At 38.1% G+C, this 20,581-nt stretch overlaps 1 protein-coding gene across 3 annotated transcripts in view; it reads right to left on the bottom strand.

Moving 5' to 3' along the window:
- Positions 1–20,581, bottom strand: part of GDAP1 (ganglioside induced differentiation associated protein 1) — a 45,084-nt gene that overhangs the window by 10,533 nt on the left and 13,970 nt on the right. The window contains exons 1-2 of one of the 3 annotated variants that reach the window (XM_054498426.2): positions 5,751–5,941; positions 4,867–5,059 (exon numbers count right to left, since the gene is read on the bottom strand). The exons of 1 other annotated variant lie outside the window; for it this stretch is intronic. In XM_054498426.2, the coding sequence (XP_054354401.1) occupies positions 4,867–5,059; positions 5,751–5,867 (310 nt within the window). In that variant the 5' untranslated portion in view covers positions 5,868–5,941. Of the gene's footprint in view, positions 1–4,866; positions 5,060–5,750; positions 5,942–20,581 lie in introns of those variants that run through there. One more of the 3 variants, XM_054498427.2, reaches the window with a different exon arrangement.

Genomic DNA, 20,581 nt, shown 5'->3' with positions numbered 1-20,581 from the left:
CAGTTTGTTCCAATTGTTAGATATACATTATATAGAAAGAGGGCCTCTGAGTTTTAATACCCCCAACCTGTCTGCTAAAATTGGACAAATCACAAAGATAAAAAAAGTTACTTTTTAAAGCAACTTTTACTGGCACAATAATTAAAGACTGATATTCTTTTCCATGCCATATGGTATATTTTCTCCACACTTTGTGCTAATCTGCAATTTCAGTATAAGTGCTAAAAGGCCTATATTCAACTATATACAAGAGTCTTTTCTTGATGAACATAAATATAAATATTAATTGGTAATTCCTTAACTATTTTAATATAACAGTGACATCAGAATTAACGTTCTTTTTTAAATGTTACATTTGATGAAATTCAAATGTAACATTTAAATGTATTTTATAAATAATATTGTATCTATAAATTTAGATATCCTAATAAGATTTATGTGATTTTAATATCATACTAGAATAGTTTATTTCCAAACTAAATTCTATTTCCTAAGAATACATTATCTATCTAGACATAAGACATGAATGTGATGTTCACAGAACTGTTACATTAAATCACAAAAATTCATTATTCTTGATTCCAGGTTACCAGAGTTATTTGGTAGTAATACATATGTTCTAGTATTTTATAGTTATTTCATATAATTTTGATTAGTAGCCAAGTTAAATTTTATTTAAAGAGGTTATGAGTACAATGGCTAGATTGAAAAATCCATATTTGTGTGTACATTCACCTTGTCACATCTATTCTTCCTCAGTTTACCTAGTTTGCTTACTCTCACACCTTATCTAGCTTAATCAATTGCTTGCTGTAAAATAACTGTTCCTCACCACATGCCCAGAGTTAAAGAGGTATCATGTACCTGAAAGAGTCTATAAAACTGTACAGTAATAGCAAGTGTATATGTTAAGGACAGATTTGGAATTATCAGCAAACTTATAGAAAGCAATTATCTTTGAAGACTAGCAAGCTTCTAATGATTTTGGATCTTCAAAGTATCTCTGAAGTATCCCAGGACCCTATACCCAATTAATACCCAATAAATGGTTACTTAAAGAATAAATGAAGAGATAGCTCTTGGCCAGCTCTTAGTTTGGCAGTCAGGAGCATCATTCATGTCTATACCATTCTTCCATATGACTGCTGTCCAAAAAAAAAAAAAAAAATCAAATATAGCCATTATCCAACAGATATTCACTATTTCAGGCTATGACTTGAAAAGGGTGACCTCAGCTATCAAACTATCCATTATTTAATGAACTATCCCAAAAATACAAGGATAGAAATATGTAAATGTAAACAAAAAAGTTGAAAAATGTTTCCAGATCAGCAAGTCATCATTTCTGGCATAATCCCCACTGGATCGATAACAAGGGACAGCAAATAACAGTGAAGGACATACTAGTTCACTACACTCTGTTCTTTAGAGGAATGGCTACACTTAGTCTCCTGTCACGACCATGGGCGACCGCACACCTCATGAAATCCATCCACTTATTCTATCCCATCAACATTCCTCAAAGTTACATCCATAATTGGACAAAATGTCAACTATTCCAAACAGCTCAGAATGCAGAGGGTTACAACTCACCCTGTTCTCAAAAAAATCTACAATTTTCAAAGAACCTGAAATCACACTAGCCATTTGTTTTAACATTGGTAACTTACTATCTATTAACCAGGTTCCCCATTCTTTTGGAATGCAGCTGGTTTTTTAAAACAAAAGTCTCATACCTATTTTCCTCATAGCCATTTTATATTTAGCCTTGTTAAACTTTATCTTACTTTTCCATTTTGTTGTATTTCCATAAGAAATATTTTATAAGCTAGTCATCATTTTGACTATTTACCTTTTCTGTCATTCACAAATGTAATCGTATTTCTTCCATGTCTTTATTCAAATCATTGATTTGTTAGGCTCAATTCAAAACAGAAGCCTACAAGAACATTACAAGGGATCCCTGTACAGGCTAACATCTGTTTCAATAATTCATTCATTTTAATCATTCAAAATATTTATTAAGCACCTATTAAGAAACATTCACTGTATAAGGCATTGGGGATAGTTTTTAATAAGATACACTATTCCCAACCTCATGGTACTTACAGTGGTGTACAATCAAACATTTAAAATAAAGTATAAAAACAATTATAAGTAAAATGAGAGTCTATAGTTGAAGAGGTAATCTGGTATGAGAAATCTATAAATTAATATTCTTTAATATGGTAGTTTATTCATCTGCAAATGTGCGTTACAATCCTCTAGCTATATTTGCTCCTTTATTCCACAAGGCTATATGTAACGTAATCGCAAATGTTCTACTTAAATCAAGATATACTATATCTAGAACCGTGCCCAGCACATAATAGACAGTTTTTTAAAAGTGTTAGGGACATTCTCCAGCAGTGTAAAACTTAAACTGGTTCCTTTCACTGAGATACACAAAAATTTTAAACATATTTAAATAACTTTTCACAATCTATTCTGGATTTCCGCCAGATTTAAAGACAGTAATTTACACCAGTGCTTACTTAACTAAACACTAATTTATAGCAGTATTCTCAAACTTTAATGTACATACGAATCACACGGGGCTCTTGTTAAAACAAAGATTCTAATTTGATAGATCTGCAGAGAGCTCTAAGGTTCTGCAGTTCTAACAAGCTCCCAGGTGACGCCAATGCTGCTGGTGAATGGATCATACGGTAAGTAGCAAGGGTTGGTAGAATTCACTTTTCCCTGTCTTTGACAATAGGATGTTTGTCTATCTTGTCTGATTTTCATTCTCCATGAGTTCTTAAAGTATCTTAATTATAATTGTGATAACGCTGTTTTTAAAATTTCAATACTCTGAGATAAACTTCTTCTTGACCTTGATTTATATAACTTAGCCTTGATTTATATAAACTGTTGTTCTCTTGCTGTCTTCCTATCTACCATAAGTTTTGGGTCCCTTAATCGTTTTTTCGTCCTTCCCAATTGATTGAAAGATATTCAACAAGTTAGTGGCAGCATCAGACTAAAAGCTAGGACTTTTGATTGCTGAGTTACAATAATAGTACAACCAGAATTAAAGTCTGCAGTTTCCATATTTCCATCTTGTCAGCCTACAGTGCCTTCTCTTCTAATTCTTAAGTAATCAAAATAGCTTAGCATTTCCTTTGTTTGGTTATTTAAATACAACTTAGCAGGACACAGAACGTATTTCTGTTTTGTTACTGTTGTGTACTAAAAGCAAAAGAGAAAGACTAAGGAAAATTGTAAGAAAACCTAATAATTGGTAACATTACTATGTTGTAAATATAATTTATATCACTGAACTTCTTAGAGGAAAAACAGTGTAAGGAGGGGATGGAGGAGGGGAATGACGATAGTAGAAGCAGTTCAAGCAATGCTACCAAAAAACTTAAATGGGATTTTCCATTTAGAATACCTTTTTAAAGCTTTTGATCATTTAAAATAGATTTATTAACACAATTATTTTGTTTTGTTCCATTATAATTACATCCCCCAAGAAATACAAATTAACAGACTTTTCCATTTCCAAAAAGCTCAAGATTGAGAAAAATTGTCTTAAATGAACTAGTTGTCATTTTCAGTACAGTCCCTAGCATATAAATTTACAAGGAATAGCAAATGAAGATGAAAAGAAAGTACATCATTAAATGCTTTGGTTTAGGCCAAAGCTACCTTTAATTAAAACCGCCAATCACAATCCTAGGGGACTAGCACTTAGATTGAGAACAGGGGTAGCCCATTGCTAATCTAATTCCCTGGGCTTCCCCTGCCCCACTGCCCACTATCTAGGCCTAACACTCATTTTCCTTCTAAGTACCTGAGACTTTTTTTTTGTCCTAGTAATTTCCTTTGTCAGCTTCCTGTAGTTTGGGGCTAGGTTCTGCTTTCACCCTACCCTATTAATATCAATATAACTGGTGGCAGATGAAAAGTAACAATCTCATACAGCTTTTTTAGAAGAGCATTCAGCTGGAAGCTCTGAGCCCCATGTTCTGCTCTCAGCAATGTCTATTGTGATCAGCTGTGTAGTCTTGGGTAAATCTTTGAAGCTACAGTTCACTTCGAAGGATTATTATTAGGAACAAGCAAGACAATGTGTAAGTGGCAAGGACTACGGGAGACAGTCAGTGCAGTATGAAGGCTTTGGAGACCAAAGACTCTGCCATACAATAGCTATATTACTTTGGGCAACCTGTTGCTTTCTTCTCATTTACATAATGGGAATAACTCGTCTACCATGCCTGTCTCAGATAGATTCTTTTGAAGATATTATTGAAGAAATTATAAAATGTCTGACACATAACTAGCTGTCAACAAATGATTTACCTAAATGCACTATACAAATTTAAGCCCTATAATTCCTTAGTAAAGATATAAAATTCAAACAATCCAGAAGTGACTGGGGCAAAGAACTCAGGTATACTAACATTCTGTTCTCCTTTAAGATTTATTGCTCTTTTTTCCCTCTTGTTTTTAAGGTGAAACCATTTGGTAAATTAGATGAAATCGTCACGGTGCACATTTAGAATATTATGAATTTAAGACTAAGAAATCACCAACACAAACCACACATTTGCAGTTTTTTGCAAGTGAATTTTTTTAAGTTTCAACATTAACATTTGTACTTTGCATGAAATTCTTTTAAGTAGCGTTACACTAGCCTATACAAAATTTGTTATTGACCTATTTGATATTTGTGTGCTTATGGAAATGGAAAAGGTTTTTAATCCCAAACCACCATCGTGACACAAGAGAAAAAGAGAGAGGAGAGAGAGAAAAAGAGAAAGGGAACACATAGTTGTGTTGAAAGTAAATCCAAGAAATCACAAGTAGCCTTAACATTACCATCCAGGAAAGTCTGTTCAAGATAATCAATGATCTGAGTGGCCTCACAAATTATGTTTTCCCCGTGGATAAGGACAGGCACTTCTCCAGTTGAGTTCAAACGCATAAACCAAGGCTCATTGTGCTCACTCAAGGGCAGACTTACATCATGTTCCTCGCACTTCAATGCCTTTTCAGCAATTACCAAGCGCACCTGGAAGAGTTCACACTGGTTACTACAACACATGTAAGCTTTCCATTAAATGACTTCCCTGGACACCGCTAAGCAGCCTTTCTGGGCTTCCCTGTGTTACTGACATTTTCAACAGTCGTTTTAACAATTCCTATTCCTGGAATTAACAAGTAAGTACAGAACAATATTCAACAAATTAAGAGAAGAACACAAAATAAGTAATGAAATGATTCTGACTGTATTCATTAAACAGTCACCCTCCTCATCACTACCACTTTCTCGGTGTCCTAAACCTGATTATGGGTCCTCCCCAGACAAGAACCTGACATGTAGGTACATCAGCTCTTGCTGAAAACAGTGAATGCGAGAGAGCAAAAGAAGAGATCGCAGATTATGAGGGTGCACGAAGGCACCTCCCTCTGCCTCTCTCCGAAGCCCAGCAGGCAAGGCCTCCAGGCCAAATACTGAAAATGATGCTTTTTTGTCGCATTTCGCGAGAGGCAGAGCCTGGGTCATAGCCACATAGGATCATCTCCGATCGATTCTCCCCGCTCCCCACCCGGGGGCGTCCCAGCCTGGAGGGAGGGCCTGCCCAGGGTCAGGACACTGGAGGCGGATTTCTACGTAGACCGGCTTCCCTGGGCGGGACCCAGCAGGAGCTGTCCCAGTGCTGAAGCCCGATCCGCGCCACCTCCGCCGCCAAGCCCTGTACCTTTTGAGAGCTGAAGGAATGCGTCCAGTGGTACAGAATGAGCTTAACCTCCGCGTCGGCCTTGCCTTCCGCCCTCAAGGGCGGGCTCCCTCTCTGCTCTTCCTGTCTCCCAGCCATCTTGGGGTGCGCGAGCACGGGTGGGCCCGGCCTGTCCGCCCTGGGCTTCTCCCTCCCACACTGCCCCACAAGGCGTTTCCGGGTTTTAAGCAGTGCCTGCCGGAAGGAGGGCGCGCGGCCCGCTGGGAAATGTAGTTTCGCCGTCGGCAGAGTCTGCGAAAACGCGGGGTCTGCGACAGGACAGCCCCTGGCAAGCCTGGGAGTGCACCTGGGAGGTGCAATTGAACGGTTGTTTTTTGGGGGTTTTTTTTTTTAGAAGAAAAAAATCAAAAATATGAGACCCTGGTTATGAAGGGCAGTAAGGAAGAATGATGATAGCAAATTACTCTTCGGTTTGGTGGTTGCTCAGGTATAAAAGCAATTTCCCAAGATACTGAGGGTTGCTCTTGGAGCCTGTTCCTTTCTTGGAAGTTCCGGTCGACAAACAAAGCAACAGGAAAAGGATCTATGAGTTTTCATTAGAAGCTGCTACTATGACATTAGTGGACTAATTCCACAAATTTGACTAACTGCTGTACATTAGAGAATAGTCTTGTATAAACAGTAAGTACTTGATTTTGATAACTAAACTGTGCTTTGTAAAAGAAAAAAAAATGCCACTATGGAGTCATGCAAAAAAACTGTTTTTGTCATAAACAGCTAATAAACAATGGCGATATAAAATAGCCTAGTTGTTAAACACAAAAATTCTAGAACAGTACTGCCTAAGTTCATGTCCTGGTTTTTCCATTTTCTAAGTAAGAATAATAATTTTATTGTTTCCCTCATAAGATTTTTGTGAAAAATTAATAATAAAATGTTAAAGACTCGGAACACCCTGTCACGTTGTAGGCACTCAGTCTTAGTCACAGGTTCAGTTGCCTTATAAACATTCTGTTTATAACCATAGTCAGAATCATAATTTTATATTAGTCTAGTTATTATTGTATGTCTTTGAAAATTTGGCATCATATAGTAAGTTGATTTAAAAAATCTCTTTCAGTAATATGTATAAATGTGACCATAGAATAAATGCCTGTACAATTTATTTGGCAAATATTTATTGAGCACCTACAGTGTTCCAGACATTGTGCTGGCTCCTGGTAATATAAAGATGTGTGAGATCTAATATCTAACACTCAAGATATAATCTGGCAGTAGAGACGACCAAGGAAATAGACAATCACAATAAAGATGAGAACTGTCTTAGGGTGAACACAGAGTACTATGAGAAAGGAGGGGCAGGCAGCCAACCCAGGTCAGAGAAGGGCCCCTGGAAAAGACAAAATCTCATGAGGTTCTTCCTTGCCTTTACAGTACTTCATTTGTTACTCTCTGTAATTCTTTCATAATTTTTTAAGATTTCATAATGTCTTTTATATCCTTCAGTTAATTCAAGTGCTATAGAAAAAGTGAATTCCTTGCCAAAATTGTTTTTATCAGTTCACACTTAAGAGTAAGAGGGGAAAGAGGAAAACTTTGAAATCAGACAGAGTAGGGTTTAAATTCTAGCTCTACCTTAACTTGAGCTTTCTTGAGCTTTGACTTCATTGTGTGTAAAAAATGGATACATAAAAACTATATGCCTACCCAGATGGCTGTGGGAATTCAAGAAAAGATGTATATAAAGCACCTAGGGTATTGCCTGGAATGTAGCCATTGATAAAAACATATGTGTAAAAGCCCCTTCACTGACATTAGGAGGGCATCATATTACATTTCATCCTCTCTCTTTAGGTCTCAAAATTTTTACAACTACCCATATAATCCTCCTCTCCCATTCCTCTTCAGAACTTCATTTTTTAATTATCCACCTTCAGATTCCTAGTTTTCTATTCCATTACTTTCAATAGCAAACACCACACTTACTTTTGCACCAACCTTAATACTAAATCATTCTAAATATTTGAATAAATTCCAATACTCGTGATAAGCCATGTGTCACCTGCAGCTGAAAAAGTCCTGACAATAAAGCCCTGGTCCCTCAAACACTTAACACTTTTCTCCATCACATCCTGCCCACAGCAAAGCCATAGAAGAAACACTGAATGGCTTGATTACTTGGTGTTTAGTACAAAGCATTCATAGATTTCATTGGGAGTGTAAACATGCACAGAACTTCTGAAGGCAAATGTATCAATATGCTTCAAGAATCTTGAAAATGGGCATAACTTCTAACCTAGAAATTCCTCTATTTGCAATTTAAGGAAATAATTCTGACAAATTCTGACAGTTGATCCTACCTATTTCCCCCTTCTTCCATGGTAATAGAAATTTTAGTTGAGCACATGACTGCTGAGAATAAAGACTGTATTTCCCAGGCTCTATTGCAGCAAAACATGGTCTCCTGACTATCTTCTAACAAGGGGAAAGTCATGGATGTGCCACAGGGCAAGTTCTGGGAATCTTTCTTAAAGAGACAATTAGCCCTGTGCCTCTTCTTCATCCCATCCTCCATCCTGCTTCAGAGAGGATGGATTCTGACCTGGACCATGAAGAACGGGGCCACGCCTTAGGAACAGCTGGGCCATGAACTTGGGGAAAATTGAGCTTCTAAAGACACTGAGGAGCAGAACCCACACCAATTTGAGTCTGCAAACCTCCAAACTTACTTGAAAAGGAAAAAAAGGATCTTGTGTAAGGCATTGTTATTTGGTGCTTTCTGGATGCTATTGTCTTAACCTATCTTCATTAATACATCAATCTGGTAAAATATAGGTGGCTTTTATTTCTTTATGCTTCTGTATACTCTAATTGTTCTATAATGAATGTGTGTTGCTTTTACCTGTTAAAGGTGTGAACACTAAAAGAATATCATTAAATAGATGACATAAGGAAAAATGTGTGTGTGTGTTTCATCACAATAGAACTGCTATATCTACTTCCAGTGATCTATAATCACTTTTTTTCCATCCCAGTAAAAGCCACTGTTGGTAAAATAAAAACCTTATTATCCTTTCACATGTTTATTCAGAGCTCCTACTGCACTGTGTATTCTGTGTCTATGGTTTTTGTAGATCATAGATATGATTATTGTGGGCTCCTTGAGGACAGGAGCCAGGTCCAGGTAAATTTGTTTTCAATATACATTTTTTGAGCCCTAAGTGCTAGATAGAAAAGATATAGAGTTCAAAGTCAGTTACAGTCACTGGCCTTAGGGAAATCAAGTGTGAAGGCAGAGAAATGAGATCCCAACACAGTGTGGTACTTGCTGTGACATCTAGAAAGTTATAGTAGGAATATAGAGAAAGGCACCTAACACAGATAGGCTTCCCAGAAGAGGTGATAATCTTTACCATAACTAGTACCATACTAACACAATTACCATTATATCCAGGGTGGTGCCCCCACTGGCTCATGATAGCTGATTGTTAAATTTTCAGGAATTTGCAAAGTGGATGTTCAACTCAGCTATTCGTCAAAATTAAATCAAACTGAGTTGCATTTAAATGAATTATTTTCGCCGGGCACAGTGGCTCACGCCTGTAATCCCAGCACTTCAGGAGGCTGAGGCGGGCGGATCACGAGGTCAGAGATCAAGACCATCCTGGCTAACACGTCTCTACTAAAAATACAAAAAATTAGCCAGGCGTGGTGGTGGGGGTGCCTGTAGTCCCAGCTACTCGGGAGGCTGAGGCAGGAGAATGGTGTGAACCCGGGAGGCGGAGCTTGCAGTGAGCGAAGATCGCGCTACTGCACTCCAGCCTGGGCAACAGACTCCATCTCAAAAATAAATAAATAAATAAATAATTTTAAAAATAAAACTAGCAAATACTTAAAACTCATCACTTCCTAATTATGTGTATTATTATCTATACTCCTGAGTTTATTTGTGTCTATCATGTCCACACAAGGCAAATAGTATATAAAGATGTGCTACTTGCATATCTCTTCCTCTCTGTTCAGTGATGTCATGTTAGTGACTTGAAATTGGCCATGGTAGAACTATTTACAGAAATCAGTAAATGCTATCATGTTTAACTTTTTCCCAGAAAGTTGGCTGTTAAGTGTTTACTACTATACCATTGAATGTATCTATCTTATTTAGTATTTAATAAATTGTTTTGATGAGGAGAAAGAGAACCCTGGGTAAATTTGTGAATGAGTAAATTTGCATACTAATTTGCTTTTGGTACCTTTTCCTTTCCTAATCAGCTTTTGCTTCCTTCTCCATTTCCAAGACACCCACTATGCTTATTACTTTTTCATTCTCTTCACTATCCTTAGGAAGAACATGGATATGCACAGGTCAATCTGCCCACTATCAAACACTGAGCACTTTCTCTAGCACATCTTCCCAGCAGCAAAACCATGAACTAGTAAACACTGAATGAACTGATGACTGCACTGATGTTCAATATTAATACTTTATAAACAAAAGGTATAAAGTAGAACGTCTGCATCTAAAGATCACAAACGGCTTTCTTACAATCTCATTTGATCTTCATGATAGCCTGTGAGGTAGCTACCATCCGTAAATTAGAAAAGCTTCCACTACAGTTATAGCTGAAGAAATGAGGTTTAATAAGTGAAAGACTAGTCCAAAATCCTGGAGCCGGTGACAGAACTACATCTCAGACACACATTTTCTGATTACTAGTCAAGTATTAGCTTCTACTACACTATGCTAGCCTTAAACCAAAGAGAGAAAGTTGTGGACCTGCAAGCTTTAACCAGCCTGAGGCGGACTTTGGAGAAACATACAGCCACCTTATTGAAAATAAGTCCATGCAGATGGATACTGTTCCATTAGAGTCCTTGTCAAACTGCTGTATTATTAAACTACTGTCTATATGTCTTTCTGGTGCATCAGATTCTGAGCCTCTGAAGGGCAAAGATCCAATATTACTCATTTTAGTGTCACCAGGAACCCAGAACAGTGCTTGGTACATAAAAGATGAACCCAAACTGATTATCAATTAATGGAGGAAAATAGCAGGTAACCACTACCAACAACAAATAACAAATAAAATAATAATAAATTGTGACCTAATAGTCTACTGCTCTAGAAATTCTATATGTAAAAGTAATTTCATTTGATAAATTTTCCTATTTATAAATCTAGACTGTAGATCATGGCTCTGTAAACTGACTTTTATGTTAATATTTATTTCAAGCTCTTTCTTCATTTTGCCTATTTTTGAGTGAATGAAGTTCACATGAATTTGATTGATGTTATAAAACAATGAATCATATAACTTCTGAGCCTGAGTCATCTTACCTATAAAATTATGATAAAAAAATCTACCAGATATGCTAGCTACACAGATATATCCAATTTAGGAAAATTCCTCAAGCTGGACACTTATGTTTTGTGCAATTTCTTGTATGTTTTTGCTTTATGCTTCAATAAAGTTTTACTTTATCCTATAGTACTGTTACGGCTGAGGTGCATATACGTTTATATAAGTTACTGTTATGTAAAAATCCTATTACTGACGTATCATATATATTTTGACAGGTATTAGGTAATTCCTATATTTAAAAAAAAAAAGAATGACAACTAAGCTAGAGAAACCTGACAAACTAAAATACTCTGGATTTCTGTTTTTTTCTGGTACTTTTATGAATGGCCACAAGAGGTCTCTATGTTTTAAGAATAACCAATCCCCTGCTATTTTTCTTTCTTGACAAGTTAGAAAATAGAAATGGTGATATTCTCCAGAGAATACATTTACCTAATTAAGCTAGTTCAAAACCAAATTTTCCAAAATTAAAAAAGATCTGTTTTTTTGTTGTTGTTGTTGTTGTTTTTCTGAGACAGAGTCTTGCTCTGTTGCCCAGAGCTAGAGTGCAATGGCATGATCTTGGCTCACAGCAACCTCTGCCTCCTGGGTTCAAGCAATTCTCCTGCCTCAGCCTCCCAAATAGCTGAGATTACAGGCACGTCCCACTTGGTCCGGCTAATGTTCATATTTTTAGTACATACGGGGTTTACCATGTTGGCCAGGCTAGTCTCGAACTCCTGACCTCGTGATCCACCCGCCTCCGCCTCCCAAAGTGCTAGGATTATAGGCGTGAGCCGCCACGCTCAGCCATTTAAAAAAGATCTTTTATACCTGTAGAAAAAAGATAGAATTGTCTCCACTTTCTCCTGACAGTAGCAATGTTAATACTATTAATAAACACCCAGAAACTACTTTGTCTGCTCAGCCTTGACGCATGCCAGTAATCTGATCCATGTGAATTACATAAGATTTTTAATTGGGATACACATAAGAATAAAGGGCGGGGGAGGGGGTGTTCACCCACATAGACACAGGCTTAAGAAAGCAAGCACACTGCGTGTGGCCGAGGCATACTAGAACCACAGCACACTGTGGACAGGTGCTCAGTGATCAAGGTTCAGTGCCATGACAAAGGTATACTGTGTCAAAGGAGCTCTGTGATCAATATGCTGGGAACAATGCATTGGGGACCAAGAGGCACTGTGCGCTTCCCCCCTGAAAAAAGGGGAGTCCTTATTTTAAAAATTTTTTCTTGAGAATTTTTATCTTGAATGTGAACAATTCTTGTTAGCTGATATTCTCAAGTGTCCATAAAATTCTAAATATTATCTCATCAAATGAGATAAAAAGATGGTTCAGCAAGTACATTGATTTGATAAAGAACTGTGATGGTTCTGGCTAGTTTACTAGAGTTCCAATCAACTTGACTCCTGTACTGTATTTGATTTATTGCAGTGGTTCAAAAAGTATGGGCCCCTGACAAGCAGTGCCAAATTACCTAACTTCTTAGAAATGCATATTCTACTGAATCAGAAACTCTGGGGGTGGAGCCTAGAAATCTGTTTTAACAAGCCCTCCAGGTTTTTCTCATGCAGGTAAAATTTACAAACTATCAATTTAGTGTATAATTGATGAACCGTCTCAAATCTCAATCTCTGGTTTTCCCTCATCTGTAAAATTTTCAGAGCAGAATAGTGAGAGTCTAAAAGAAAAGGATAAATAACTTGAAACAACCTCCACAAAACGATCTGGTAAAACCTCATGGTGTCAAGCCACCAGTTAGAGGCCCCAGGTTCATGGTGCTAAGATTCCACCACCTTCCCCTCAAAAACCATAGATTAGCCTCTGACGGCTTCTAAGCAAAAGCCTCAACAACTTTAGAACAGCCCAGACTTGATTTTGAAACTCTAAAATGTTTTCTGTCTTTCAATGCATCCCAGAACAAATAATCATATTTAATAACAAGTGCAACTCATTAAGTCAGGACACTTTTGCTTTGAGGTTACTGTAGACTTATAATAGTTTAATATTCTAGTTTCTCAAAGAATGGCTAATAATGTTAATGACGCACTAAGTTCTTTTAATAGGAAATTCACTAAGTGAAATTCACTTTTCTTGTGAAAAATATTTGACATATCTATCTATGCTCTTTCATCCATCTCTTCTGTGATGAACGGTGTACATATTCAGAATAAGTACATGAATACAGACCAATCAAAGATGCCTTTGCACCACGTGGTTGCTAATATTTCTTAAGAGTGTTTTCTGTGTACCAGGAAATGTTTTAAGGGCTTTATATGTATATTGTACTTAACACTTGCAAAATCCCTTAAAGCAGGGAGAAATATCATCCCTGTTTTACTGATGAGGATACTGAGGAACAAAAATTTTCCCAAACTCACACTGTTCATGTCAAAATTGGGACTTAAACCCAACAGTCTAGTCCAGAGATTGTGTTCCTACCACTACACGATCTGGCCTTACTATATGAGGCACAATCACAGTCATCAGTTTGACTTCACTAGTCCTACATATAAATATCACCTATTCCTTAAGTCACTAATTATTTTACCTTGGGAAATTTTTGCCCAGGATTGTTTTGAGTTCACAGAAAAAAACTGGGAGAAACAGGGTAGAGAGAATATCCTGCTAAAAGTAAACCAACACTTACTACAAATTTCTCCCAACATTGCTCTAATAATATCTAATTTCCTTCTAAAAGCTTACAAAGTGACTTTGTAAACAGTACTCATTTGATTTTTCCAACAATCCTTCCAGTAGAAATAAGAAATTAGCACTGAGGTGTGAAGTTCACTACCTCACTAATAATCAGTAGAGCTGGAACTAAAACCCAACGCTTCTAGCTGCAAACTTACTGTATGCTCTAATCATTTCCCACAGCCTCGGTGTGGCCTACCACTTGCCTCAGCTTGTATGCAGAACCAACTCTAGAGCCCTCTCTTTACCTACTGGCAACACACCCTGACTTCAGTTCAGTTTCTTGGCTTTTGGACACATTGATTGGGTCATGGAATCTTCCCAGTGTATGAGGGCAATGGCTTCACCATGTAATTTCTCCACTGTAACATAGCATTACCCTTCACTCCAGAATATGGAGTTGTAGTTAAGAGATCAAAATCTAAAGCCAGAACTGGATTCAAATCCTGGCTTCACTGCTCACCAGCTATGTGATCATGGGCACGGCTTCCTCATCTATAATCCAGGTAAAGTAGTTACACCACCTTTCTTGGGATATTTTGAGGATTCATTGTGATTTTTAACATGTTAACTATTTAACACAATTTTAGCACATGACACATAAGAAGTATAATAGATAATAATGATAGAATGGTAAAAATAACTGATTTTTTTAATACTCTGGGTAAACGTCAGCTAATATTATGTTCTCCAGTGTATCCTGCTAGACTGGCTGTACTTTTTAACTTCATTTTTGGCAATTCTCTCTAATGGTTTACAATGAATTTTAGGTATTTATACTTCAAAAATACATGTGAAATAATCACTACTAGCTGGAAATTACAGTTGATAAAAGAAAGAAATAACAAATAATAAAAATTCTTAAATACTACTCATATTTCCACAGATTCTTTTCTTGACTTCATGCTATACCTGTTGAAAATCATTAAAAGAACATCTCAATGGTTATATTAATATTCTGCAAAAATCACTTATAGTATGAAGGTAAGAAAAATCTAGGAGAAAAAAGGAGGCACTTCCCATTGTCATCTAATATTTGAATAAAACTAACAATATCACAAACATTTGTCTTATTAAGAATAATTAAGAGTTATATTTATAAATGCAACTCTAAAAGCCTGTAGGATATTTTAGACACAATCTTAGAAACGCACACTGCACAGAGGATACTTAATGCTTAGATTTGAAATTGCAGCTTTTAATTAGTTGTATTTCCTAAAGTTAAGTGCTTTCTTACTAATTTAAAATGTGTTTGTGTACATTTTAACTATCCTCTCAGTGGAGAGTGCCTTTTTCTTGCTATTTCCCAATAAATGATTCAAGTAGTCTTCCTGGACATCTTATTTTATCATTCTCTTTTCATATTTAAAGGAATCTTTCCAGAGACTTAAGATCATTTGGAATATAGCTTTGTCATTCAAATTAGAGTATTTAAGAATACACTGGAATTTATTTTTCAAACGTCCTTGCTGTTGTGTTCTTTTAGTCACTAAATAATACATAGAAAAGTTAATTTATGTCTGCATTGTCTCTGGCTACGTGAGAAACACAGCATAAAAACTCAGAGACATAAGCTTTAAAGAAAGAAAATGCTAATGTTGCAAAGGTTTCTCTAAGTAAGATTTTGTTTTGTAACTGTATAAATAGGGCAAGTTAAAGTTCTGGGCAGCAGCAGACAATGAGCAGCAATAATAATTTATGTTCCTTTGGCACTAGCTTCAACACACTGGCATGATTTTTTTTTTCTTAACCACCCGTTACCAAGGACAGTGACAGCACAAATATGAGAATGATTACAGTACTATAAAAACACACTTCACTTACCTTGTTTGTCTTAATAAGGTCCTAAAGAAGCATAAGATAACAGTGACAATAGAATATAGTGCTGAATTTTACAGAGACACCACAGTGTAAAACAACATTGGCTTTCGCTTCTTAAGTACTATATTTTTCAAATAAAATTAATATTGCAATCCATAGAGAAAAGATCAATTTAAATCCTCAGTATGTAATTGAAACAAATGAAAGCATGGAGTTGCGTCTGTGGTTACTAAAGTTCCATGAGAGAAAGGGGTGATGTGGCCAAAGTGAACCTGCTTCCAGGGACTCCCTGCAGGGACAGGTTGGAAAAGTCAGTGAACCGCAAAGATGGCAGAAAGGAAAAGCTTCACTTTATGAAACTGCATCATTTTAGAGCAGGGAAGTTAAAGAAAAACAGAAACTGGTCAAATTCAGGTGATGCCTTGGTTTCCAAAGCACATATGAAGAATCAGCTACATATGTTAGCTTGAAAACTATTCAGCCTAAGAGACTCCTGCTGTATGCAAGCTAGGAAAATGCATAAGCCCCATCCTGCCAGTTTCAAGTAGCAAAAGAAGATGGTAAAACCACAATTCCCCAGAGATATAGACATTTAGTATATGAAATTGGAATATATATGAAAATAGAGAGACGAAGTTGAGGCATCTAGAGCCTTAATGGCTAAAACCCAGTGGCTTGGTCTGGAAGGGAAGCCTTGATGAGTTTTGAAGTAAGGGAGATGTTCCTTCCTGTTAGACTTCCCAGAGCAAAGGTGCTGATTCTGTGCAAAGAAGTCACTGAAATCTGATGGGCCCTCTTTAAATAACTGATGACCAATGAGAGCCCTCTTTTTTACCTTCCTGATTATGCTTGGGCCTTGATGGCTGTGGCAGCTGCAGACAACAGCAAGTTCTCAGGCAGACATGCAGGGAAGTTCTCAGCTCCGCTCTCAAGAGCCCTAAGACAGCTGTCTTGAAAGCTGATTTAGAATGTCCTCCCCTGTGGCCAAGAGGGTGCCAAGCTCCTTCTAGCTCTGAGTTGGGGTCTAGACCCTATGCCCTGTTTCTTTCTGTGCTAAGTCACAGCTCTGAAATCAGCACCAACTTTTGTACACGTTGCTTCCGAAGCCCTGAGCCACCCCTTGTAGCAGTGGGCCTGCTGGGTGCCGTAAATGTGATCCTGTCTGTCGTTTTAGCCTCAGCAGAAGAGCGACATGACCATATTTATTGCTGTTGCTATTCTGGGGGGTGGATGACGTTTTTCTCCCCTTGTGGCTGAGCCCTGCCTGTTCATCTTTCACCACTCCCTCCAAGTCTACAAGACTAAAACCAGTGATACAAATAGATTCTATCAGGAGGAAAGTTAAAATGAGAAGTTCTTAGGCATTTCCAAATCTATCTGCTGTATGTCATCAAAAGCTTCAAAATCTGTTGGCCTACATTTTAAACGTGTACTGTTAGCATCCCACTAGTACCATAAACAGCTATTGGTGGTAACCTTGTTAAGGAAAGAAAAGATGGATAAAGGGTGGGGGGGAGTGGGGGGTGAAAAAAACAGCTTGACTGATAAGCACAGCTTAGAAATTTGGCAAATATTGGCTTTTTCACTGCTGAGTGTTGGGAGTGTCCAAGTGTTGCCAGAACACTTGAAGATTTTCTACTTGCCTATTTGTGAGCTCAGTCTCTCCACTCTTCCTAAGACACTACTCTTTTGTGACGTGAAAGAAACTAAATGACAAGCCACCAAAACTCCAATTAAGGATAAAATGATACAAGGCACAGGTGACGGCTCCTGGGACGTAACCACACACAGGTTTTCTAAATGAAAGACTTAGATACATAAATAACTAATTACAAAATGCATTACATGATGCACCAAAAGAGAGGGATTCTTCCTGCTTTTCGGGGTTGTAAAAAGGAAAGAAAGAAAGAAAAACAACAAATGAGACTGATTTTGACTCCCTTCGTGTTTGTATGCACCTAGTTCATCATATGCATGTGACATTTTAGCTTTGCTAAAATGACTGTTCAGATTCTTTGTGCTCTTCTGCAAATTTGGTTTGAAATGTACACAGAGGCAGAACAGTATAGCGGAGGCTGCAGGTTGCAGAGGTGATGAGCATGGGCTGTGGGTGTAGAGCCCTGCTTGGCCACAGCCCAGGTGTGGAAGTGCTTGAAGACTCCATTTCCTCTGTAAAATTAAGGTCATAAGAGTAGCCACCTTCTAGGCTTGTTGTGAGAATTAAATGAGAGAAATCTCTGAAAAAGCAGTTATAAAAATCAAAAGGCTGAGAACAAGAGCCTTGTTTGCATTTTAGTGCAGGGACATTTAACCTCCCTCTAGCAAGTTTCCTTTGGATCCATTGTAGTTCATGTTCAACCTGTCCGTTCAGTCTTGAAATGACAATACACAGGAGTTGTGCTCCAGATTCCGATGTTTCTGGCTGTCTGCCGGGGAAATACCTTTTCAACATTCAGGTTGAAAAGTGCACTATCAGCTGAAGACTCGGCTAATTTTCTGAGACTGAGAAGTCCATAAACTATAGAATTATTTAAATAATAGCCTTAGAACAGGACCTGGTTCTTAGTGCCAAGAAAGTGATATATATATGTAAATATATATATAATCTTACAATAAATGAATATATATATCACATATATGGCTTTTCTGCACTGATGTGTTTTTTCTTCCCACTTTTCAGTTGCATATTTCTGCACAATTACATCACAGATGTGCACAAATGACGCCATCTTATTTCTCTACGACCAAAATTAGTAATTCTAAAGACCCATTTCTACTGATGGTGGAAAAACTCTTCATTTTGTCCCTTTCAGGGAAACTTGGCTACCTCTAGTATAATATAATCCTTTTTCAGGTAAATGTTCAGTCACCTTTCTCTGTCCCTCTGGTGGTGGGAGGAAGGGTGGAGAACGGATCTAGTTTTCGGGTGGCTTGGTATCCTCTTGCCTCAAGGGAGGGGCATCTGGTTTAAGAAACATCCTCTTGTCCTCACTGGCCTCCCTTGAAGTGCCTTTTCCACCATCTTTGGCACTTGACCTCTGGCCTTGCTGCATCTGCTGAAAGATTCATATCTGAGGTCACTCATGGTCAAGCCTCCCAGCACAGTCAGCGTGTGGGTGGCCACTCCTCCTCCCTAAGGCTGACTCAATCTTGGCTCTAACTGATTCTGTGAAATACAGCCATGTCTTCCATCCAGCCTGTCCCTTTGTGATGCACACCCAAAGCCTCACCTCTCACTACACCACAGCAACCCACCAGCAGCCCACCAGCTTGCAACTCTTACCTAGGTTGGGCCAGGAGAAGTCATCTCCAGTTTCTTCCAAACTTCAATTCATGACCCAGAGGACCTACAGAGGCTTGTTGTAGCTACAGCTTCATAGGAAACAGACTTTGACATTTGCTTACAGAAGGTTTATTCGCAAGAGTTCTCCATACAACATCCACAGAAGTGAGGGGAGCCGGGTTGAGTAGAGAGAAGTTAGAGCCGCCACACAGTTGCAAAGAAGCTGACTGTACAGGGAACTAGAGCTGGGACAGCTTTTGTGAGTTGTTCCAATTGAGGCAAGGGAGCCAGACCTTTATCTCCCCAACAGTCTATCAGTTATTCGATGTGGGCTGCCCCCAGCAAGTTCGCATGGCCTCTCACTAGGAGGCCCTCTTTGGCTAAGGGCAATTCTGGGAGAAGGACTCAGTCACAGGCATCAGCTGCCAACACTCACATCAACTGAGCAACTGAATGCTGGATCCCAGAAGTGTGTCTGTGCAGCACTACAGGGTCCTCTACAGGGCTATCTCAGGCTCTGCTTAAATACCCAAAACCAACCCCTCTATCCTACAGTGGCTGTCCTGAGTTGGTTCTGAATATTTGATGAGGCTGCTGCCACACCTTCTCCTAAGACATCTGGGAGGAAGTCTCATTTGAGACACTTGTGCCCTCAGATATTCAAATCTGGAAACTTCTATCCCCACTCCCTCTTGCAGACCTCTCCAAAATGCTCTGATATCATGTCCTACATCCTCTCTCATCTATGTTTCACAGTCAAAATCCTGTATTCAATTCTCCAATTGATAATTTCTGAGAACCCCATAAATCATTTTTTCCTCCTTTCAACAAAACCTGAATCTTACAAATATTAGCCTTGATCTCTTGCATATCATTTCTTCTAAAGTTAAAATCCGTTTTCAAGTTGGAAGTTTCAAGTTTACACCCTTTGTAATTTGACCTCCTCTGCTCCCGAAGTAATGAACATTGTTGAATGATGAGAAGACTTGTGAAAACAGTGAAACTAGCTTAAGCTGATAATTCATATATATTAACCTAATCAACTTACAAATGGAGACTACACCACTTTCTGCCATGTCATGAAATGTACATTTCTTTTATTGGCTGCTCTTTGGATTTGGCAAGTTATACAAAGTGTTTGGAGCTCTCAGTTTTACAGGGCCTCTACTCAAACTTCCTTGTAAACTGTTCTTTATGTGCCTGAGAACCTAAGGGCTCAGGTTTTCCAGGGCTCTTATATTTTCTTCCCACACCCCAATGGATCAGTTTGTGGACTTGACTTTGGAGCCTAGTTCTCTAAGCCTTTTTCAGCCACATGGCCAAGTAGGCAAAGACCTCTCAGTCGCCTTTTTCTAATTCTGTCTGTCCTGGATACCATAAGCAGGAATAGCAGGGATGTGTGATCTCACTCAAGTTGGCCTCTCCTTAGTCTCAGATCTTAATGATCACTTGATCTTGACCATACCAAACCTTGGGGTCTAATGATCCCTTTTTAGGATGTTAAAAGGTATATAATTTATCCTGTCCCTATGGATCTATGTGAGAAGAAATCATTTCCTTTATTTTTTTTCCTTTAGGAATAATCCACTCTTAGGATTCCAAACAGAAGTCCACATACCCATGGGAGTTCACCCATGTATCCTAAGGGGTCTGCTGATTCTCTCCAGATTTTTCATCTCCATGGG

This window comes from Pongo pygmaeus, chromosome 7 (assembly GCF_028885625.2).
Source record: "Pongo pygmaeus isolate AG05252 chromosome 7, NHGRI_mPonPyg2-v2.0_pri, whole genome shotgun sequence".
Taxonomy (NCBI): domain Eukaryota; kingdom Metazoa; phylum Chordata; class Mammalia; order Primates; family Hominidae; genus Pongo; species Pongo pygmaeus.
The sequence above is the reverse complement of the archived record's forward strand: the minus strand, read 5'-3'. Positions and strand labels throughout refer to the sequence as shown.